This window comes from Bos indicus x Bos taurus, chromosome 21, assembly GCF_003369695.1.
Source record: "Bos indicus x Bos taurus breed Angus x Brahman F1 hybrid chromosome 21, Bos_hybrid_MaternalHap_v2.0, whole genome shotgun sequence".
Lineage (NCBI taxonomy): Eukaryota > Metazoa > Chordata > Mammalia > Artiodactyla > Bovidae > Bos > Bos indicus x Bos taurus.
Genome location: NC_040096.1, coordinates 19,570,401 through 19,594,028, shown reverse-complemented (window position 1 = coordinate 19,594,028; position 23,628 = coordinate 19,570,401). Strand labels below are relative to the sequence as shown.

Below are 23,628 nucleotides of genomic sequence, written 5' to 3'. Positions count from 1 at the left end.
CTGAAAGGAGGGAAAACACTGCATCTATGCTGAAAGAAACTACATTTGCCTTTTCGCCTGCAGAGGAGAGGAGAAGTGAGGGGAGAGGGGAGGAGAGGCTTTCTTCATGTAGCCAGTCCCAGGCCACCAGCTTTGAGCTGCAGACAAATTCATAGCAATAACCGGAGGCCCTGCTGCCAGGAAACAAGGAAGTGTGTCACACGTGCTGATGCCAACACTCTGCTTGTGCAAACACTCAGGACCCAGGGCTGGGCTCTGTCTTCTTTGCCCAGGGGAAGTGCAAGCACATGGCCACCTGTGTCTCAGGCCTGGCAGGCTGGCTTCAGAGAAGGGCTTGTGCCAGTGGGGACAAGGCAGACTGGCATTTTGGGTGAACAATAAAGCCTTAAGTGGTCAGTGAAGATGCCTTAGTGCCCCCTGAGGAGGGTCCACTCTCTGAGGTCAAGACCCCATGATTAAGAGGTGATAGTCTAAGAGGGGCTTCCCAGGTGATGCTAGTGGTAAAGAACCCACTTACCAATGTAGGAGACGTAAGAGATGTGGGTTTGACCCCTGGGTCGGGAAGATCCCCTGGAAGAGGGCATGGGAACCCACTCCACTATTCTTGCCTGGAGAATCCCCATGGACAGAGGAGCCTGGTGGGCTACAGTCTACAGGGTCGCACAGAATTGGACACGACTGAACTCATGCACAGTCTGCTGCTGCTGCTAAGTCGCTTCAGTAGTGTCTGACTCTGTGCAACCCCATAGACGTCAGCCCACCAGGCTCCCCCGTCCCTGGGATTCTCCAGGCAAGAACACTGGAGTGGGTTGCCATTTCCTTCTCCAATGCATGAAAGTGAAAAAGTGAAAGTGAAGTCACTCAGTAGTGTACGACTCTTAGCGACCCCATGGACTGAAGCCTACCAGGCTCCTCCATCCATGGGATTTTCCAGGCAAGAGTACTGGAGTGGGGTGCCATTGCCTTCTCTGATGCATAGTCTAAGAAAGCACACATTCACTGGCTTCTTAGAGCCTGGACCCAGCAGGGCCCTGGGGCTCCCAGCAGTAAAGCTGTGTCATCTTCCAGGGCACCCTGACAGCAGCGCCACCCCAGCTGGCTCCTAGGCCTCCGCTATTTCTGGTCTAAGACCAGTGATCCTTTAAGGTCCCCAGCGTGCTACTTGTAGGCACTCTTAGTATCGTCCTTTTCAAAGCCCTCTTGGGAATAACACTTCCTAAAACTACAGCGTTAAGGAGGATTTCACTTCTGGAATGATGGAGACCACCTGTGCTTCCTCTTCACATGCCCCTCCCGAGCAGTTCCACACCTGCTCCCTCGGAGGCATGCCCTCCAAGGATGGACCAGAAACTGCCGTGTGTTCTGGTTCTTGTTGGATTCAGCCCTTGGGGATGTTGGGTGGTCAGAGGCTGGAGCAGTCAGGGTGTTTCTTCACTCTGCCTCTGAGGGGCTGAAGTTTTGGCAGAGGCTGCGTTCCTGTGACTGGAGCTTTGGCCAGGCTCGGGGGACAGGTCCTTCTCCTGCCCCTGCTGGTCCTCAAGGGCTCCAACGTGCTTATCCTGACCCTGTTGGCACTTCTGTAAAGTGAAATTGTTAGTTGCTCAGTTGTGCCTGACTCTTCACGAACCCATAGACTGCAGCCCACCAGCTCCTCTGTTCATGGAATTCTCCAGGCAAGAATACTGCAGTGGATTGTCCTTTTCTTCTCCAGGATATCTTCCTGACCCAGGGGTTGAACCCAGGTCCATCTGAGCCACCAGTAAGCCCCTCTTTTGAACCATCTGCCTCTTGCTCTGATTAACTGCTCCAGGCCCGCATGAGCCCTGTGTTTTTTAAGCATCATGTTTACATGCAGTTTTATGGTGAAAAGTGTTAACTCCCTACGGCAGTGGCTTTAACACCAGAAACCTTCAGTTGGGTTCCTTAGTCATTGGTCACAAGTTATCCTTCATAGGTCCTTCTCAGGATGGAGAAGGCAGCAGGGAGACACTTTCCTCCTAAATTCACATCTAGATCATGGTCTTTCTCCCTTCTCTAGCCTGTACAGCACAGCAGCTTTCCTATTTGAGAGGGCGTTTGTGGACTTACTACACGGAGCTCAGGCAAATCGCAGCACTTGGCTGGCTGGGCCCACGTGAAACCTGTCAGAGGTCAGCAGGCCCTTCCTGTAGACTCACCTCTGAGAGTCGTGCACCTTTTCATCTCCTGTGATGCTTTCATCCTTGGTCCTCTTCGTCTGAGGAAGGAGAGGTCTCTCCGGCTGGGCCCCTGGAGCCCCCACCTGTGGCTTCTGTGTAGCATCCAGTGACCCCAGAGCCCAGGCTGAGCAGGCAGTGCTACTTGGTGGGGCCGGCTGAGCTCACCTGGGTGGGGACTCCCTTTCCTGCACTTCTGTCTGGGCTCTGTGCTTGCCCATCCCACCATCCACACTAATTCCTGTTTTATACCATTCTCCCTTCCCTCCTTCAGGGCCACACAATCTTGGGTGTTCGGACTGCTGACGCCCATGGAATGTGGAAAGATGCCTTGACTGTGGGGAATCTCTGATGGTTCACGCTGGTTTTTTTTTTTTACACGTAAGGGTTGACATCTTTATTTTTAAAATTTGTATTGGAGTATAGTTGCTTTGTAATACTGTGTTGGTTTCTGCTGTTCAGAAAAGTGAATTGCCTATATATATTCCCTCTTTTATTGGATCTCCTTCCCATTTAGGTAACCACAGACCATTTAGCAGAGGTGATGGTTCACGCTTAAAACCCGATCCCAGGGCAATTCTCTTGTATTGTTAGGGCTAACTTTAGATGTTTCCATTAACAGTGAAACCTACTATCAGAATACTCCAGAGGTAGGGGGCAAAAACCTCTCAATTTGGGGTCAAATTACAAGTTAATAAGCAAAGTTGCTAAAGAGCTCTGAAACCTTGGTTTAGGGGCTAAAGAGGAAATACTTGAAGCCAAGGGGGACGGTGTCTGGTGCTCAGTTGCCCATATTTACATCTGACTCCTTCCACTGAGGGTCTCACCTCAATTCACAGTCTTGTTTTCAGGAACTGCAGGGAGGTTTAGGTCTGCAATGCTGGAAGCAAAAAAATTAACCAAAAACTCACAAATTACTACAGATGGTGGAAATAATTTTATTTTTTCAGAAGAGAAACAGCATTTACTGCTGGGAGTCTGGGTCAAGCTGTCCTTTAACTCCCCTTGTGTCCAAGAGAGGCACGGCCTCACTTCTAGCCACGCCGCTTTCCAGTCAGAGGAACAAGCAGAGGCCCCCGAGTCAGGAGGTGAAGCTCTCCCTTACTGTCTCAGGGTCTCAATGAGCCCTGCCTGGAGAGGCTGGACAGTGCATTTTCCACGAGGCCCAGCTGGAGGCAGATGGTGTCAGGTGTAGGCTTCCTGGCCCTCACAGCCTTCGCGCCTTCCTGGGGCGGCAGCCGTTGTGTGGGATGGGGGTGTTGTCTGTGATTGAGATCACTTCCAGGCCCCCCATGGTCAGGCCCTTGATGGCAGACTGGAAGGGGCAGGAGGAACAGGCTGATGGCACGGACCAGAGACGATGCCCCGGTGTCCAGACAGGGCTCGGACAGGGATGAGGGGTTGCGCCCGCAATCCAATCCCCTCCTCCCAACCCCTCCCCCAGGCCCTCAGCGCTGCCCACGTCGGGTCCCACCTGCCACGCCCCACCCTGCCCTTTACAACTTAAAGACAAAGACTACTGTAAACCTCAACACGTCTTAAGCATTGCTTTTGTAGTTCCCTCTGCCTGGAATGAGTCCCTCACCCCCAAACTCATAAACACACCTGGCTAGTCCCTTGTCATTCTTGAGAAATCAGTAGAAATGTCACCTCTATGGGGATCATATGTGATCACTTTGGTGATCACACCCAAGGGGCTCCCAGCACCCGGGGCACAAGCTTCCCTGCTGCACCCATGAGTCTGTCCCGAGGGACTCATTTGTGACAGGCCCCAGGGAACCCCTTCCTGTCCCCAGCAGGCACTCAGTAAGCGTCTGGGAAACTGAAACTACGTGATCAGGGCTGGCCTGGAGAGGTTCAGTGGATCAGAAGCAACGGAGACAAACTTCAAGCCATCAGGGAAGTCCAGTCCCTCCTCTGCCCCTACCCCTACTTCTCTCACTAACTGAAGGACGAAGCGCACAGGCTGGACTGTGAAGAAGCGAGGTCACTTACCAAGCGCCCGGGCCCCAGGCCTTTGACCACAACTCGGACGTGGGTCACGCCTTTCCCTGTAGCTTTCTGGCGAGGAGCAGCAAGTGGTTAGTGCTCCTGGGAAAGAACTGCAACAACCCCAGCCCTTGCTACCACCCACTGGAGTGACAGGGTTATGAGCTCCAGGGGACAGGCACCCACACAGGCAAACAGGAGAGGACAGGGAAGGAAGCAGAGGGCTGACGGCTACGGTGCAGGACAGACTAGTGCAGTCAGCTGGGGGCCCTTTCCGCCCGGGACGGCACTGCCACCTAGTGGATACTTCAAAATATTGCTCAGATTGTTCTCTGGATAAATGCAGAATTTCAGACCATAATAATCCCTGGACTCCTGGCTGAGCCTCAGTACCCTCTTAGAGCGTATTTTTTGACCATTTTAAATCTTTCATTACAGTTGAAAGCTTTCTTTCTTGATTATAAAGGCGGTTTATTACAGAAAGTCTGGAAAACTCACAGAAGTCACTCAACCCACCATGCGGAAGCCACCGTTAGTTAACACTGACATTATTTTCTAAGTGTATATAACGTGTTCATTTAGTGGCCGTTGGTGGCATTTTGATGGTCACTAATACAGTGCTGTCAGTATTTCGGGGCATGGAGCTTCATTCGAGGGTCAGGGTCTCCTTCAGGGGACACGCTGGGTTTGGCAGTGTGAACCTTTGTGGAGCCTGTGTCGCAGCAGCCAGTGTACAGACTCTGGGCCCAGACCTGGGCGGTTAGTTCAGGGAACCTGACCGGCTGCACGGCTCTGAGCAAGCGACACACTCTGAATCCCAACTGACTCTTAAAAACGTGGGTAATACTGAGGGTCTTCGAGGATTCAAGATAATGAACATAAAGTATCTGGTGTGTAGTAGATATGCTCTGCCCTGCTCAGTTGTGTCCGACTCTGTGCTACCGCACGGACTGTAGCCCGCCAGGCTCCTCTGTCCATGGGATTTCCCAGGCAAGAATACTGGAGTGGGTAGCCATGCCCTTCTCCAGGGCATCTTCCCCACCGAGGGACTGAACTCGTATCTCCTGAGTCTCCTGCATTTGCAGGTGGATTCTTTACTGCTGAGCCATAAGGGAAGCTTGCATAGTAGATACTCCATAAATACATACTAACAGCAGCACACTGCCAATTTGCTTCTAGAAAGATCTGCAGCAGTTCATGCTCAGTCTAGTACTGCAGAAGCGTCCTCACCACACCACACCTTCTCCAGGTGGACTCTCACCACAACCCCACCCCACCCAGCCCTCTGGTCTTTAAATCCAGGAGGCCTTTTGAGACTTCAGCACCTGGCCCCTGCTCCTTCTAGCTACCCTCACGTTAGGGGACCCGACACGAGTTGGCAAACTCGTGCTTCTGAAGGGCTAGTGCAAGGACAATCCTCCTCCCGGTGATCAGCCGTGCAGAAAGCGGAGCCCAGCACAGAGGGAGCCGGAAAGAACACGCACGCACGCGCGCGCACACACACACACACACACACACACACACACACACACACACACACACAGACACCTACCGCCGCGGCAGCTATGCCTGCTGTCTGTGCTGCGATGCCCGTGCCCTTCTTGGCATTCCGAAACCCCTCTGTGCCACAGGAGGCGCGGGCAAGGGGCTGGTGAGCGGCCGAGACCACGTGGATCTGTGTGCTGGGGACGGAGGGAAGGTGTACAGAATATGATGTCTGTTCAGGGGAGTGAGAGAGCACCAACCTATGCCCAGACAAGCCCCAGTGAGGCAAGGAAAACACCATTTAGCTGCTTCCACCCTGAGGTTATCAGATTTTGAACTCTGGTAGGAGGCGTCAGAAAACGTCAGAATCAACCCCTAAACCTCTGAAAACTGACAAGTCGCAAACTCTACAAGAAGCTATTATACATGGAAAGTCTGTGTCCCCCTACCTAGATTCATGCTGAAATTCGAACCCCTAATGTGATGGCTCTGGGAGGTGGGGCCTTTGGGAGGCGATGAGGTCATAAGGGTGGAGCCCTTGCGAGTATCAATGGCCTGTCAGAGGGACCCCAGAGGCCTCAGCAGTCTCTTCCACCATGTGAGGACATGAGGAGAAGCTAGCCACCTGCAGCATGGAAGAGCTCTTGCTAGAACCTGACCCTGCTGTCATGCTGATCTCTGACCTGTGGCCTCCAGACTGTGGAAATAAACGTCTGCTGTTTCAGCCACCCAGTCTGGTACTTTGTTGTAGCAGCCTGAGCTGCTACACCAAGGCCATGATCTGAGGGCGCTGAGTGTCATCCACAGGAGGGGTGGCGTATTTTCCCCCTCACATCTTCCCTGCAGACAGTGTTTAAAGTAGATTCAAAATCTTTTTTGGCATTCTCCAGCCCCCCACCTCCCCAATAAATTGAATTTTCACATCGCGTAATTTTTAATGACTTTTCATCACGTAATTTTTAATGACTTTTCATTGTTAAAGTTTCAAATATACTCAAAAGCGGATACAATAAAGTCTGAACTCCCCTGGGCTCACCATTCAGCTTCAACAATTAGTAACTAATATACAATCTGGTTTCATCTATAAACTTTGTTTCTTCTACTCTCCTCTACTCTCTACTAAGGGATTATTCTGAAGCAAATCTTAGACCCATCATTTCATCTGTATTTCAGTATATATCTCTAAAACATAAGTAGTCTTCAACAAGTTAAATTAAAACTAAGAATAACTTCCATAAATCCCTAGATTTGCTTTCCACTCCCCCCTTAATCACCACCCGGTCTCATGGGCTGAAAAGCCCTCGAGAACTCACAAGCAGGGGAAGTGGAGGGTGGTTATAAGGTGACCTGTTGGAACCAGCCCCGGGCTGGGGCCAGCTGCTGCGGGCCTGGCTACGGCTGCCATTTCCCTCCCACGGCTTCTTGGGTCTTCTACACCAAACAGAAGCACAAGAGGATTGCTTGTCCCCGAGACAACCTCAGCAGAGTTCTACAGAGTAGGCCTCTTTAAAAAAGCAAAGACACAAAGAGAGCTAGCCTAACCGTTACCAGCCTGAGAAGAGAGGGACACCCAGGGGCTCTGACTCTGGGCTTGTAAGATGACAGCTGAAACGCGTCCTACGGCACCTTGCCTGGCGCCTCACCTCTAGCCCTGACCATCCACCGTCTTTTGTACTGTCCTCTAAGTTGCTTCGCAGGCCACTGCTGACCAAATACCAACCCCATCTCTAAGTGCGGGCTGGTCTGTGAGGATGTCACTGATGTCAGCAAGCTTTCCGCTGCCAACACACAGTTGGGAACTTCCCCGGCACCATCTGAAAGCCACACAGAATGCGAATCCTCCAACCTCGCTCAGCCCCACAAAGGCAGAGACCTGGTCCACAGTGGACCAAGGGCAAGTACTTTAAGTTGACCCTTATTTGGAGGTTTCCCTTTGCTTAGTTTGTTAGTAAACCCTATATTCTGAAATAATCTCCCTCATTTATTAATCATCCATCCCCAGTACCAACACTTAACAACTACACTTTCACAGGAAGACCTTCTGGCCCTAAAATATACTCTAGCTCTGGAGCAGAACCAGAAAATACAATTCCCAAGGATAGCAAAGGAATCTTTAACAATATGATACGGGCACCCAGTTCACAGTTCCATTTATTCTGAATCAACTTTATAAAAAGAGAGGAGATTTCCCCAAACAAGAAGGAATACTTGGTGGGGTGCTGTGCACCGGGGCCCATGTGACTTGCTCGCCCCCCTGCAGGGGAAAGAAGCCTCCCCCCCAGCCCTGCCCAGGAGTCCCTTCCGCACTTACTTGTTGTAGGATGCTTTAATATGTGCGATTGGGATCTCCTCGAATTTCTTTCCTGCCCACCTCAGAGAGCTTTCCTGTCCTGGAATTGGAGGGTAAATGCTGCAATTAGAAGAAAAATTTTAGGTAAAGTTGTTCTGATATTTGTTTTTCAATTAAAAAAAACAAAAAAACCCCAAAAAACAACCACGTAGTTGAAAAAAAGCCAAGAGCATAAACAAACTGGTAACAAAAGACAGCCGCCCTCTGCCCGACCTGCTGCTGAGGTTGCTGCCCCCAACACTTCTGGTGCTGCCAGAACACGGCATATGTGAACACCGTCCTCCAGTGGCTGTTTCCCTGAGTTGCTGACTCTGGACACAGCTAATGACTTTCTGCTGGAAAGAGAACTTAATCCATAATCCCCATCCTCCCTTATCTCTTCTGGTATAATCAGATCACTCTTTTCTGTCCTCTATATACTATTCTTTCTGCAATTAAATAAAACATGGGCTTCCCTGTAACTCAGTGGTGAAGAATCTGCCTGCCAATGCAGGAGACACAGGTTTGATCTCTGATCTGAGAGGATCCCACATGTCTCGGGGCAACTAAACCCATGCGCCACAACTATTGAGCCTGTGCTCTAGAGCCCAGGAGCCGCAACTACAGAAGCCTGAACACCCTTGAGCCCGTGCTCCACAACAAGAGAAACCACTGCAACAAGCAGCCTACACACGACACCTAGAGAGTAGCTCCCACTGGCTGCAACGAGAGAAAAGCCTATGTAGCAACAAAGACCCAGTATAGTCAAAAATAAGTAATAAAATAAATAAATAAAATTATTTAAAAAATTAAGTCAAACCTCTATTTCTTGCTGTATCAACCACAGATACCTCGACTATCTTTGTTAAAAACAAAGACAAAATAAACTTACAGTAATACTTATAAAGATCATTGTTGTTTAAAAAAAAAAAATCCAGTATCCCCTAGAGTGGAGGCCTGCACATTTTTTCTGTAAAGGGCCAGAGAGTAAATATTTTAGGCTTTGCTGGCCATGATGCTTCTGTTGCAACTACACAACTTTGCCACTGAGGTGCAGAAACAGCCCAGACAACAGTGAGTTAATAGGTGTGACTATGTTCCAATAAAGTTCTATTTATAAAAATCACTCAACTGGCCACAGGTGGGTGGGTAGGGGCCAACTTGCCAGCCCCTACCAAGACCAGTGGATATCAGGCTGGCTGAATGGCAGGACCATGTGACTCTGATGCTTCCACTCTGCCCTAGATTTCTGGATGGGACCTAAGAATCCATTTCTGAAGTAGCCCAGGTGAGTCAGATGTGAACTCAGGGGTTCACCACACTGGTCCAGACACTGCTGAGTTGAAAACCCCCCTGCCCGCCACCCGCCAGTCTGCTCTGTCCTCTGGCTATCTCTTGCTCAGGACTCTTCATTTTCAGGTCGAGAAACAGTACTGATAGGGGAACAGGGAAGCCAGGCCTTGGGCTAAGGGGCTTTACCTTGGTTCAGAGTTTTGCTCACCACCTGTGTTTTTAAATTCCAGACTCAAGCAAACCTGCTGCTGCACCCTGCCCGCGTGCACAGATCAGATCCGTGTTTGTACCTGCTCAGCCACCTGAACTACGGTGGGCTCTGATCCAGAGAATACTATTATCTGAGCACCATCCTGTCTACTGGCTTTCCTGGAGATATTTAACAAAACAAAACTGTAACACTGTTGGGTATTCAGGAATTACAAGTGTATTCCTTCCTGCTCTGCCTGATCTTAGAGATGATTTAGCATCTCGGCAGGTTGCCAGCTTATCGGCTACATGCTGAGACTGACTGTGAAGGAGGCTCTGTTGTTATTTAGTCAGTCGCTCAGTCGTGTCGGACTCTTTGCGACCCCACGGACTATAGCCTGCCAGGCTCCTCTGTCCTTGAGATTTCCTTGGACAGAGTATGAGGCTCTGAGATGACATTAATGTTTAAAACCTTATAAGTTCCCCATTAATAATTTCTTCTATGGACTTGCAGGTCAAACACTTAAGCCTTCTGAAGTCTGAACATGCCAGCATTGTGCCTTTAATAGGGCAAGATTTTCCAACTAGAAAGGATCCGGAGCTTGAATCATTTAACTGAGGGTGCAGACAAGATCAAGCTTTTAAGCTTCCCACGTCCAGTGAACAAGTGGTTCACCCCAAGGCAGCCCAGGAAAGGGAAAGACAAAGCTTTCTGGTGCTGCTCTGCTGGCTCTTCACACCCATCCTCAAAGCACGTCTGCACACACAGCATGTCTTTCAAACGGCTGACGAGGACTGAAAATAGGAGGCACAGGTGGCCAGAGGAAAATACACAGGAGTGCCTACCGTCCTCTCTCCATGTCATGGTTTCTTGACCTCGGTGCCACTGACATTTTGGGCAGGGGGATTCTTTGGCAGGGGGGCTGTCCTGAGCACTGTGGGTGCTTAACAGCAGCCTGGCCTCTACCTAACTAGGTACTGACCCTTAAGCTGTGACAATCAAAAATGTCTTCAGACGTTGCTACAAGTCTCCTTGGAGACACAGTGGCCCCAGGCTGGGAACTGCTGGTTTACTTTAATGACTTCCAGCATCAAGTGGGCCCTCAGTACAGCTGGCAATCACACAGCGCATCCCCTGCTTAATTGCCCATTCACTGTCCTGGATGGCTAGTTTGTACTTTCTTTTGTCCCCTCAGACCTTCAACTCCTTCCTGCTTCCTTGCTGCCAGCTGATGACCTTCACAAAGAAATAGAAGCAATCAGGTTTTCCTTCAGCTCCCACTGCTGAACAGCTGTGCCCCCAGTCTCTGCCTTGTCTCCCGTGATGACATTCCACCTGCGTGTCTGCCCCTCAAGGACAGCACTCCGGCAACGTTCCTGCTCCATCATCTGCATTCTTCCCCCTCTCCACCGCATCATTCCCATCGGCAAAACATGCAGTCATTTCCCCAGTCTAAAACCAAACAGAAGCCTCTGGATGCCAAAGCCTCCTTGAGCTCCTGCCCGTTTCTCTATCCCCCTTAAAGGACTGACCATACCTGCTGCTTCTTCCTGTCTTCTATTCTCCCTGAACCCACACCATTCAAACCTTAGCCCTTCATACTCCACCAAACGTGCCCTAGTCAAGGTCACCACAAATTCACAGTATTAAGCCCTACGAGCAGTTCTGTTATCAGTCTATGGACTAGTCAATCATATTAGTAGCATGTGATAAAGCTAACCTACTTTTGAATCACAGGAAAAAAAAAGTCTCTCCAGGTTTTTTTTAGTACCTCTCTGGAGGGTCCTTCTTTCTCTTCTGCTGATTCCCCAAATCTCTAAAAGCCAGAGGCTCCAGGGTTCAGTCCTTAGACCTCTCCTTCACTTTACCTTCCCCTTCTCTCTTGATGATCTTGTATCTTATGATTTTAGACATCATCTAGGGAATTCCTTGGTACTCTCATTGCCAGGGGCCCTGAGTTCAATCCCTAATTGGGGAACTAAAATCTTAAAAGCCGTGTGAGAGAAAAAGAAATCATCTATGGATTGTTTTCCAAATGTGTATGTCTACCTCAGATCTGTGACCTGAATTCCATTTCTAATTGCTAATATTGTATCCCCACTTGGATGTTAATTAAACATCTCAAATCTACAATTCAAGCTCCTGCAGTCTTCCCCATCTTCACGACAACTCTATCTTTCTAGTTGTTTAGGCCAAAAATTTTAGAATGTCCCTTCAGTTCTCTCCTTTGCTCATACCTTACATTAACAAATTCTGTTGGTTCCACCTTCTAAGTGCATCTGTCTGACCATTTATACTATCTCTACAGCTGCCACTCTGGTCCCTGCCAGCATCGCTTCTCACTGAGATTATCTCATTAGTCTTCTGATTGCTTAGGAGACTTCTCCCATCTTCCATCCTCGCTCTCCTACAGTTTAATATCAACGCAGTGGCCAAAAGAATCCTTTAAAATGTAAGCATGAGCATGTCAACCCTCCACTTAGAATTCTCCAGTGACTTCCCTTTTCTCTCAGAATAAGGTGAGGTTGTCTCCTCACAATGGCCCACAGGGGACAACAGGATGTAGCCCTGCATGCCTGACGCACCCCTCACCCTCTTCTTCTCACCATTCATTTTTACTTCTCACTCCACTGTGGCTTTCTTGCAGTGGAGTGAGACTTGCTCAGACACTAGACACACTCTTATAATCTGTCATACTTCTTTTTCTTATTTTCTATTTACTGTCCCCTATCCCCTCAAATTTAAGTTTCACCAGAGCGGGGATTTTTGTGTGTTTGGTCACTGATGTGTCCCCAACACCCTGAACAGTATCTGACATTGTTGAGTGACCACAACAGAATCTTCGCTTCAATTCCTTTGGCAGCTCCCCACTGCCCACAGTGGGGAGTGGATAAAAGCCCCACTGTATCTTGTAGTTTTAAACATCATCTGTGTGATGAGTCTTCCAAATGTCTATGTCTGACTCACATCTATCCCTTGAACTTCATCTCTAATAGCCAATATTGTATCTCCACTTGGATGTTAATCAAATATCTCAAACTTAAACATACAAATCCAAGCTCCTACAGATTAATGACAACTCTATCTTTCCAGTTGTTTAAGTGAAGTTGCTCAGTCGTGTCCGATTCTTTGTGACCCCATGGATGGCAGCCTACCAGGCTCCTCTGTCCATAGGATTTTCCAGGCAAGAGCACTGGAGTGGGTTGCCATTTCCTTCTCCAGGGGATATTCCTGACCCAGGGATCGAACCTGGGTCTTCCGCGTTGCAGGCAGACACTTAACCATCTGAGCTACCAGGGAATACCTTCCAGTTGTTTAGGCCAACGGTTTTAGACTGCTTGTTATCTACAGATAAGGCTCTTAGCATTCTGATTCCTTCTCACCCTGCTGGCCTCATCTACCATCTCACACACACACACACACACTTGACTACACAACATTCATACCACGTGCCTTACACAGACTGTTAATTTTGCATAAAATGACCTTTCATCTTTTCCAGCTGAGCTCCCATTCAATTCAGCTCTTAGCATCACATTATTTTCCTGGCACTCTTGTCTGATTTCCTCAGAAGTTAGACACTCATTCTTTCATACTTCAAAGCAACCAGCTCTTACCTCCAGTAAACTACTGATCAGTTAACGGTGAAGACGTGTGCATGTTTGTCTTTCCTGGTTGACTGTGAACTACTTGTGCGAAGGAATGATTGTCTGCATTTGTACCCTCAGAACCAAGCAGGTTCTTAGTAAATGTCTGCTAAATGCATGTGAAGTACAACTAGCACACAGAGGCAGTGTCCCTGGCAGGAAGCAAGATGCCAGTTGCTGGCTGAAGCTGAGTACAAAAACCACCCTGGACCTTAGACCAACTCTAAAAAACGCATAACAACCTTTACCTTACTACCCCTTCCGCCCATTTTGTATCGGAGACTCTGATCCCATGAGGGAAACAAAAGTGGTGATATTTATTATACACCTTCGACATCCACTCATTCATCAAAAGTTCACTGATCCTTACAACCTTTTCCACTATTCTTTCCACTTTAAGAGGAAAAAGCTGAGGCTCTAAGGTTAATCTGCATAAGGTTCCACAGTGACAAAGAGCTGGGAATTCACTGGTGTTCTGACCCTGGAAGGTGGTGCTACTCGCCAGAGGGCTGGACCTAAGTGGCCCTTACCTGAAGCTGCTGCGGCTCGGAGCTGGAGCCGGAGTCTCCGCCTTCTCAACCTCCTCCTTGGCCGCTGCGTCTTGCATCTGTTGGGCGCTCATGTGGATGGTGGGGGCCGGCACTCCGGCCACGACCCTGCGGAGAAAGAAAGCTCGGGGAGGTCCAGACCTAAGCGAGTCCTAACTGGACTCTAGGAGTCCAAGTGGCTCATGGGACACGGGCAGGAGCGCATTGACTGTACGCTCGGAATGAGTAACCATCTTACCTGGTCGTCGGCGGCCAAGCCCATGACCGCAATAGCCAGGACCCAGCGTTTCTTAAAACCTGCATAACTTAAGTTGACCTCAGTCAGCTCCCATCCGCGGCGACCGCGGGACTTAGCTCTTCCCGTCATGCTGCTCCCGCGCTGCCTTGTGGGAACATAGGATTGGCCCAGGACCGCGCCGGGAACCGCGGAGCGTTGTGGGAAGTTTGAAAGATGGCGGCGCCCACAAGGCGCACTGTGTTAGGGCTGGCGAGGTGCTGGCGGCGGTTCGAGAGCCCCTGGAGTCTGGGTTCTCGTAGCTTGACCCTTGCGGCTGCACCGTCGAATAGCGCATCTCCATGGCGCCTGTTGGGTGCGCTGTGCCTGCAGCGGCCACCGCTGGTCTCGAAGCAGTTGACCCCGATGCAGGAAGAGATGGCAGCCCTGCTACAGCAGGTGGGTTGAGGTGCGGGTTGTGGCTTCTAGGTGCATTTGGGGACGCAGTAGAGGTACGCTGGCTTGGGTTTAATCCTGGCCCCACCACTGATTAGCTTGTGTGACTTTGGGCAAGTCACTTCACTTCTCTGAGCTTCGGTATGCTTTCCTGCAAAATGGTACGTACCTTCTGGGTTCCTGCGGTACGTTGTACGCGTTCAGTAAGAGGCACGTCGTTTTCATTGATCTTCTCTGTCGTTACCTTCGGCAGCTCTCTGGAGAGGCTCTTCTTTTTTTCCGACACATAGGGGTGCGATGGTGAAGTAGACGGATTCAGTCCCCATCATAGGTGGTTGACAGTTTGGAGAGGAAAATGGCTTTGTCATGTGATGAGCGTAAAGAAAAGGCAAAGGGCACATCCGTAAGATGTCTGTGATAGAGTCTGTTTATGTGAGGGGCAGGTGAAGAAACATGGACAAAAACGGTGTATTGGCAACGAAGGTCCTAAATCCCCACAGGTAGTGATTAAAGATACTATGTCTACCTAGAACCTGAGGCGTTTTTGTCTTAGCTACTGAGAGATACAAGCTTCCTTTCTGTGCCTTTTATTTGGCTTGTTAACTTACTCTGCAAACGTTTAAACATCACCTTTTAAACTTTGTGCAGACACTGTGCTAGGTTGTAGGGATGTGGTGGTGAATAAGACAGACATAACCCTGGTTCTTAGAGGGATTCAGTTTGGTGAAGGGGGCTGTCAATCAATAACCAAATAACCACATGGTTATGGAATTGCAGTCTCTGGTGAGTGTAATAAAGGAAAACACAGGGTACTGTAATACTGTTTAACAGGGATGTTAATTTGATTTTAATGGAAGGTGTTAAGGAATATCTTTTAAAATAAGTGATATTTAAATTGAGATCTGAAGGATGAGTAGGAATCTCCCAGGAGAGCATGAGGGAAAACATTCTAGAAAGAAGGAATAGCATCTGTAAAATGCCTGAGGCAGGATAGTCCATGGAGAGTGAGATTCTGGGCAGAGACTGGCATGACTGGAGGGTGGTGAGTGGGCAGGCACTGCCAGTCCTAGTCCTCTCTTGGTTGTGGCAGTCTTGATGTTTGAACGCATTTTAATATTTCAGGAAATGCAGCTCAAGCCCACAGGGCAGTTTTCCTCTGTTTTCTTTGTGGTGTTCTGATCATGTGTCTGGTTATGTTGGGGGTAAACTTCTGAATCTGTCAAGTGCACTGTAACTGTGTTTTATTGTTTTTCTTTTCTTTTAATTTTCCCAGTTTGGGGTAGATTTTTGCTCTTTTAATTTTCCCAGATGGAGATAGAGAGAAGCCTGTATTCAGACCATGAACTTCGTGCCTTGGATGAAGCTGAGCAACTGGAAAAGAAAAAAAGTGACCTTTATGAAGAAAAAGACGAGAAGAATATATTGCTGGTGCAGGACTTGGAAGACATGTGGGAGCAGAAATTCCTGCAGTTCAAACCTGGAGCTCGAATAACAGGTTTGTGGTCTCTTCAGGCCAGTTAGAGGTAGGAGAGTGGATATTCTGATTTGCAAATAAAGAATAATTGCTTATTCTCTGCTTTGTGTTTTAAATAATAATTTCAAATGATAAAACTTTTTAACATGGGAGAACAATTCTTTTCACAGTTCTTCACATCCATCCTAATATAATATTTTAAAAGTCTGTGTTATTTTTGAGTAGGATGTATGGTTATTGAGGGACCTCTCCAGGTGGCTCGGTGGTAAAGAATCTGCTTGCCAGTGCAGGAGCTGCAGGAGAGGTGGGTTTGATCCCTGGGTTCAGAAGATCCCCTGGAGAAGAAAATGGCAACCCACTTCAGTATTCCTGCCTGGAAAACTCCTTGGACAGAAGAGCCTGGTGGCCTACAGTCCTTGGGGTGGCCTAGAGTCAGACACGACTGAGTGACTGAGTACACATGGGTGTTGGGACAGCTGGGTCTCAGTTAAGCCTCAGGAATGTTATCTGGATTTAACTCCTAGTTTGGGACTGAGAGTAGGGGAAGTTAAGCCTTTCCCACTCGTTTCCTGTGTTTTATCTGGAATCCCTCCCAAAGCAGGGGGTTAAGTTCTCTTATTCTTGTTTCACAGTGAAAACTGAAGTAGAGCCTGGTTAAGTCAGTAATAGTGTCAAAACCAAAGAATTAGTAGTGTCTGGGAATTGCTTCTTTTCCAAAGGCTCAAAGGTATTTTGTGTTCTGCTCTTCAAAGGAGGAGTGCAGCTTTGGGTTTCTTCTTGTTAAATTTTAGTTTCCTCAAGATTATGGGACTCTATCCTGAGAGAGGTCAGAGTTAGAGAGATGTGGTCAGGGTTCTAATTTGATTATAAGTTCTTTGAGGGCAAAGATTGTGGCCCTGCCTTAAAGGAGGATCCTAAAGCCCTAATCTTCTTGGTTCTGGCAGAACATGCTCCTCCTGTCTCCTGTGACCCTCCCCATCTCTTCTATACAGACGCTGACGTAAAGAATGACCGAAGCTCACTGCACCGGAAGCTTGACAGGAACCTTATTCTACTGGTCAAAGACAAGCTTGGAGACCAAGATGTTTGGATGCTGCCCCAGGCCGAGTGGCAACCCGGGGAGACCCTCCGCCAAACAGCTGAACGAACCCTGGCCACACTCTCAGGTGAGCCCTCTGCCTCACTGCTAAATCCCGCAAGACACACTCCAGACTCAGCCTCAGGATTTGCAGGCTGACTGTGGGCCTGGCTTTTAATAGTAGGCTAGTGGAAACTTGGGCTTCCCAGGTGGCTTTGCGATAAAGACTCTGCCTGTAATTCAGGAGACCTGGGCTTCGATTACTGGGTTGGGAAGATCCCTTGGAGAAGGGAATGGCAACCCACTCCAGTATTCTTGCCTGAAGAATCCCATGGACAGAGGAGCCTACCTGAAGGATGGAGAGTTTCAGCCTCTGCTCACTAAAGCTGTCTTCCCAAGAAAGTACAAAACATTCACCTCTCAGTTTCCAGTTTTGCATTCTTTAAAATTTTTCAATCTATAAAAATAGGTGATTGTAGTACTTTTTCTGGCTTAAGTGGCCCCGATCTTCTTTGGGGCCCAGTATCATAAAATATTTTGTCATCATAGCTATGAGAGATCCTGTTGCTTTAATAGGTTCTACTCGCCTTCCCTTCAGTGGCATTTCTGCCCTTCCACTCGGAGCACCAGTGAAGCTATTTGTTCCAGCGGGGTCTGGTGATCAACACTTACAGTAAAATGTGCTTCAGTTTTTATGGCACTCAAAGTGTCATTTCTCATTGTTCGTGATTTCCTGTCACAAAATTGATTAGGATTAGTTATATGGTTTTCTCCTTTCCTACATTTTTGATTCTTATAATTATGGATTCTTGAGGAAGTGGATTTTGTGTGTGTGTGCCTCCACATAGTGTGAATCTTTTCCTGATCTGTTTTACACAGTCACTCCTTTCCCCTCGCCCCTATTAAGGCAGCGTTTTTGTGCTAAGGATTTAGAGGACGTGGAATTTCTTTAATTCTGTCACATCTAGAGCATGGTCTGTCGTACTCAGTTCTCTCCTCATCTCATAGTTCAGATCCTAAACAAGTGTTGCAGAACCTGATTTTAGGGGACCCACTGCCTTCTCAAATTGACTTTGAATTTTGGGTGTCTCACTGAAAAATGAGATTTTTCATTCCTTGGCCATCTGGTATCATTTTGAGGAAGATCCCTTGGTTGGTAATTATCTTTTACTCCATATTGCTCAGCATTTGACAATATGGGTTGTCCCTAACAGACCTGTGATTTAGATTCTGTCCCAGGGCCCAGCACAGAGAAAGCCAACCAAGAAACGCCCAGACTTTCTCTGAAAGAGGTTCATTTGCTTAACGTAAAGCATCAGCGTGGGGGACAGTTCACACATCTAGGGGCCTGCAGAAACACGCTTCGGGGACAGAGGTTGAAGGTGCTATCCCTGTGCTGTTCCTTGCCCCGTGGAGGTTTTAAAATGTAGTCCATTCAGAACTGATGCTCCTGCCAGCCTCAGCCTGCTTCTCTTTTTGTCCCTGTGGCCTTGCTTGTTGGCAGCACCACTTGACGCATTCACCCAACTAGACACCTCAGAGTTATCTGTGACCTCATTCCGGCATCCGCTAAGTTCCTGAGTTCTACCTGGTCTGTTCTAAATAGTCCCGTCTTTGTGCCTGCAGCTCTTCAGGGAGTCGTTTCACTTCCCACTAGATCAGGGTTTCTGAGCCTTGCCTTGGCACTCTGGAAATTTGGGGCAGGATCATTCTTTGTGGGGGCTTCTGTGGTTCTGTCTAGGTTATTTACTGCAACATCTCTGGCCTCTATCTGCTTGATTGTAGTAACATCACTTTGGTTGTCCCTAGTGTAACAACCAAAAATGACTGAATACTGCTGGAAATTACCTGGGGTGTGGATCTCTGGTTGAGAGCCGCCACCCTGGAGTACTGAGGCAGACACCACACAAGCCCCGTTCTTGCTTCTGTGTTGTCGTTTTCAGTGCCGCCAGAACAAGCCTTCTTAAACACAAATACCTTGTCACTTCTCTGCTCGAAATCTTAAAAGGTTTCCCATAAAAGCAGAATTCTGAGCACGGCCTACGCATACTTTTTGCTCTGGTCCCAAGCTCATCAGTCTTCCGTCTTGCTGCTCATTCATGTATGTTCTAAGTTCAAACCTAGCAAGGCTTTTGAATAATGTGGTATTTCTTGTGTCCCGGCTTTGGGGCCTGCCTGTCCAAGACAAAGCTTTGGTTCTACCTAGTCTGACTGCTCGGTTTTAAAAACTCAGCTCGTCCCTTCTGCCTTCCGTGGTGAAAGCTTCTGGGTAGAGAGCTCGACTCCTCCCTCTAGGCTGCTGTAACACTCACAGAGTGCCCTTACTCAGGTTATACAGCAGACACTCTCTCTGTGCCTACTTGTTGCTGGTCACTGTCCAGGCAGTGGTGTCACAGTGATCTACAGGACGCTACCTGGGCCTCCTGGGGGCTTATGTCCTAGGGAAGAAGATGCTCTTCATTCCATTGCTGTTTAATTGTTGATTAACAGACGATTTCTTCTCAGCTAGCATTCTGAAAATACGGATAGGATTTTGTCCTTTCCATCATCCTGGTTCTCAGCAGAGTACCCGGCACAGAGCAGGCACTTGCTGAATGTTTGCTGTTGTTCGTTTGCTAAGTCATGTCTGACTCTTTGCAACTCCATGGACTGCAGTACACCAGGCTTCCCTGTCCTTCACCATCTCCCGGAGTTTGTTCAAACTCATGTCCACTGAGTTGGTGATACCATCCAACCATCTCCCATCCAAATGCTTCCGAGATCAGACGAGATTGGGCGTGTTAGGGTGGTATGGCCGTAGGCCCATCCAACCATCTCATCCTCTGTGGCCTCCTTTTCCTCTTGCCCTCAGTCTTTGCCAGCATCAGGATTTTTTCCAGTGAATCGGCTCTTTGCATCAGGTGACCAAAGTATTGAAGCTTCAGCTTCAGCATCAGTCCTTCCAAAGAATATTCAGGGTTGATTTCCTTTAGGATTGACTGATTTGATCTCCTTGAAGTCCAAGGGACTCTTCAAGAGTCTTCTCCAACACCACAGTTCAAAAGCATCAATTCTTTGGCGCTTAGCCTTCTTTCTGGTCCAGCTCTCACATCCGTCCATGACTACTGGAAAAACCATGGCTTTGACTAGATGGATCTTTGTTGGCAAAGTGATGTCTCTCCTTTTTTATATGCTGTCGAGGTTTGTCATAGCTTTTCTTCCAATGCTGAGTGTTTAATGAGTAAATGATATGGTAGTGTAAGCACACAACTACTGTTCTGGCTCTGCCACCAGCGTGAGTACTGCTAATGAGACATAAGCAGCCTCTGTGTGGCCCCCTTGATCCTGTCCCGCCAGCAGCCTGTATGGCCGCAGGAGAGGGAGTGAGATGGTGGAATGAAATGGGAAAACAGGAGGGCCCTTTGCTACACTCCAGGCTTCCTCAGCCATCACGCAAAAGTTGGTGGCTGGGTTTCTTCCCAGGATCGTTGAGCTCAGATCCTCAGCTTTCTTCTGCTCACTCACAGTGCTCAGTTTCGCCTGCTGGGCACCACATGGAAAGGGGCTCCCCTCCTCTTGGTACCACACTTTCCTCCCTTGAACATTCCTGTTGCCATAACGAAGAGTGAAAAGATATAGTGGTTTCTTATAGGTGCATAGAAAATGAAATAGGTTGATTTATTTCAAATTCATTAAAATCATAAATAATATGAAATAATTAAAATGACAAAGGAAAGCTCGGGCAGCTTATAAGTACAAAAAAGTCAGAGTCTGTTCCTTTCCCTCTGTTTGGCATACTTCCTGGGTATTTCTGCAAGATGGTATTCCTAGAAGTGAAATTCATGGTCAAGGATGGACACATCTAAGATTTTGCTAAGGTACCACCAAAGTGCCCTGCAGAACATACTTTAAAAATTTTTCACTGTCCAGTCAGTAAAAAAAAAGATCTTTAGATTAGCGGTCTCCTTTCTTTTTTGTTAGGTAATGTGTTTATTTGGGTTAGTGGCTACTGGTTAGAGTGGCCATCTCTGCATATTTTTCACGTGGCTATTGGTTCTTCTTTTTTCGTGAACCGCTTATTTAGATTCTTTGCTCATGTTTATAATGAACCATCTTTTTCCCCCTTTCTGATTTAATTTAATCCATTTCCCCAGGTCATAGAACAGTAATATGTATCCATTGACTTAAGTGGAAAATTCAGAAACGTGTAAAGAATCACGCCAGTGTAATTCCACCACCCATAGATCCCCACTGCTGACATTTTATATTGTAGGTGAGCTCACATCATACGTGGATTCCTCATCTAATGCTGATAGTGTTGTTACTGTTTTTAATATTGGCAAAAGCCATTCATTGTATATGGTGAAAACGTATCACAGTGTCTGGTAAATGTAAAACTGTAAGAGTAATAGGTAATTTTCCCGTCTTAGAGGCAACCGCCATGAATAGTTTTTTTGTGTATCCTTTTAGCAATTGCAAGCACATACTTTTTTCATCTGTTCCTTTTTTCCATGAAATGGGCTTAACATGTACTTAAACATGTACATATATGTATATACACATGGTTACGTACCTTCCTTTTCTTATACACAGCTTTTAAGCATATCTCTGTATCAGCAAGTGAAGACATATCTTATACTTTTAACACCAGTGTAATGTTTCATATTTGTATGTACTGCAGTTTGTTTAAGCAGTCTGTCACTTTTATTAAAAAAAAGCTTCAGTGAACATCTGTGTACACTCCTTTGCTCACATGGGCAAATAAATATATTGAGGAGGGTGAAATTCTAGAAGCAGAATTGTTAGATCAAAGGGTTTGTATTATTAAAATTGATATCTCCTGCCAAGTAGAGCAGTTATGCTAATTATATACCACGTACATTTGAGAGAACCCAGTTTGCCTTTATCCTTGACGAGCAGTGTACTGCTCAAAGTTTTTGAACTTAAATAGTAATGGTATGTCTTTGTTGTTTTAGTTTGTATTTATTGAGTTATTAATGAGTTGAGCGTCTTTATGAGTTTATAGTTCATTGATAATTTATCTTCATGGGAACTTGTTGTTCACATGCTTGGTTCGTTTTTCTCTCAGAGTTGTTGGCTTTCTCCTCACTGATTTCTAAGTCCTATTTAACACTTTATCTTAAGATGCTCCTTTGTTCAGTGTGTCGAAAATATTTTTCCTAGTTTGTCATTATGTCTGTGACTTTTTTATGCTTCATTTTTCTATGCAGAAGGATTTTAACTTTTATGTAAATAAATATGCCTATTCTTTTTTGCATTTTGTGTCTTGGTTAGCACTTCCCCTCTCAAAAATGATACAGAAAGTATCCCACATTTTTTTTTTAATAGTACTCTTATGGTTTCTTTTTTCTTTAGTGAAGAATTTTAAAATACAGAAAAACTCAGAAAATATTAAACATCCATGAAACCATCACTCAAAAATGAACAAACCTTTTGTGAAAATTTTAACTTTGTGTTAGATCTTTGATCTGTAGGGTGTCAGTTTGGATATGAGGAGTGAGGTTGTGATCCAGTTTTATTTCTTCGCTAGCCCATTCTCCCGGTTCCATTTAGTAATTGATCCATTATTTCCTTGTCCTTTGAAATGCTGTGTTGGTGTTATTAACCTATTGTTATAGATTGCAGAGATGCTCCATCTGTCTTTGCCTTTTAACTTCGGTTTTCACCTTGCAGCAGTCAAATTGGGACCTTTCCATACTTTCCATGATATTCCCTTTAAAAGGGCTGATGAACTTTGCTTTACAGATACAAGTGTCTCAGTCCTTCGTCAACAGCTGGTGACCAGGCTGAGTCTAGAAGCTCAGTGCTCTGACTCCCAGGTAGGGCTGTTTAGGTTGCCTTGTGGACTTCAGTCTGAGAGCAGTAGCTTGGCATGAGGAATGCACCCAGAGAATCTGGAACCCACGGGCCAGGAGCTTTTGGCTTGAAAGGAGATGAGGGTCTTCAGGACCGACCCTAGTCCTCATCCTCGGGACGGCGTTCCCCTCAGGCCAGAAGCAGCTCTCACAGAGACCCCCCAATGCTTTCAGGCACTAGGGTAAACAGGTGGGTGTGTCCTCATCTTCTACTTCTGTTCCCCGCTCCCCTCCTCCTCAGAAAACAACCTGGAAGCCAAGTTCCTGGGAAATGCGCCCTGCGGCCATTACAAGTTCAAGTTCCCCCAGGCAGTGCGGGCGGAGGGCAGCCTCGGGGCCAAGATCTTCTTCTTCAAAGCCCTGCTGCTAACCGGAGACTTTTCCCCGGCCGTGGAGAAGGGCCGTCACGTGTGGGCCAGCAAGGAGGAACTGGGTGACTATTTGAAGCCAAAATACCTGGCCCAGGTTAGGAGGTTTCTCTTGGACCTCTGACGAACCTCTGATGGACTGAGCTGCCTGTGGACAGTGCTTGGACAGGTCTGCGGTTGGGCCTCAAGGACGTGGTGTGGTGTTCCCATCTCTACGGGAATATCAAGCGGCAAACTAAGTTCTGAGAAATAAATGGGTTTACCATTGTGTGGGTCTCAGTTGATTTATCCTTTGAGGACTGTTGTCTTCTCCTTGTGAAGAGAGAGCCATCTCTTAGGGTGTTTTATCCTTTTTCTCCCGAGCTCGTGATTAAGTAGTATTGCATTGCTTCGTAGTGAATCAGCTGGCTTCGTGCGCCCAGGAAGAAAGAGCAGAAGGAAGTGAATCAACTTTCTAAAAACCTTGAGCTTCTGTGAAAGCCTCTAGGTCCAAGAAAAAAAAAACAA

General features: G+C 47.4%; 2 protein-coding genes across 3 annotated transcripts; one reads left to right on the top strand and one right to left on the bottom strand.

Annotated features, from left to right (window-relative positions):
- Positions 1-3,109: 3,109 nt before the first annotated feature.
- MRPS11 (mitochondrial ribosomal protein S11) lies at positions 3,110-14,059 on the bottom strand. Of its 2 annotated transcripts, none has more exons than XM_027520993.1 (6): positions 13,915-14,059; positions 13,659-13,784; positions 7,981-8,079; positions 5,737-5,866; positions 4,191-4,297; positions 3,110-3,510 (listed from the first exon to the last, which is right to left on the bottom strand). In XM_027520993.1, the coding sequence occupies exons 1-5, from the start codon at positions 13,977-13,979 to the stop codon at positions 4,235-4,237; spliced, it is 483 nt and encodes a 160-aa protein (XP_027376794.1). In that variant the 5' UTR covers positions 13,980-14,059; the 3' UTR covers positions 3,110-3,510; positions 4,191-4,234. The 2 variants fall into 2 exon arrangements, with proteins under 2 accessions (XP_027376794.1, XP_027376793.1); XM_027520992.1 differs by having other exon boundaries at positions 3,114-3,510; positions 4,191-4,256; positions 13,915-14,057.
- A 39-nt stretch (positions 14,060-14,098) lies between these two features.
- On the top strand, positions 14,099-23,389 carry MRPL46 (mitochondrial ribosomal protein L46). The gene is made up of 4 exons (XM_027520991.1): positions 14,099-14,349; positions 15,655-15,841; positions 16,813-16,986; positions 22,995-23,389. Exons 1-4 carry the CDS (start codon positions 14,128-14,130, stop codon positions 23,243-23,245), a joined length of 834 nt encoding a protein of 277 aa, XP_027376792.1. The 5' UTR covers positions 14,099-14,127; the 3' UTR covers positions 23,246-23,389.
- Positions 23,390-23,628: the final 239 nt, after the last annotated feature.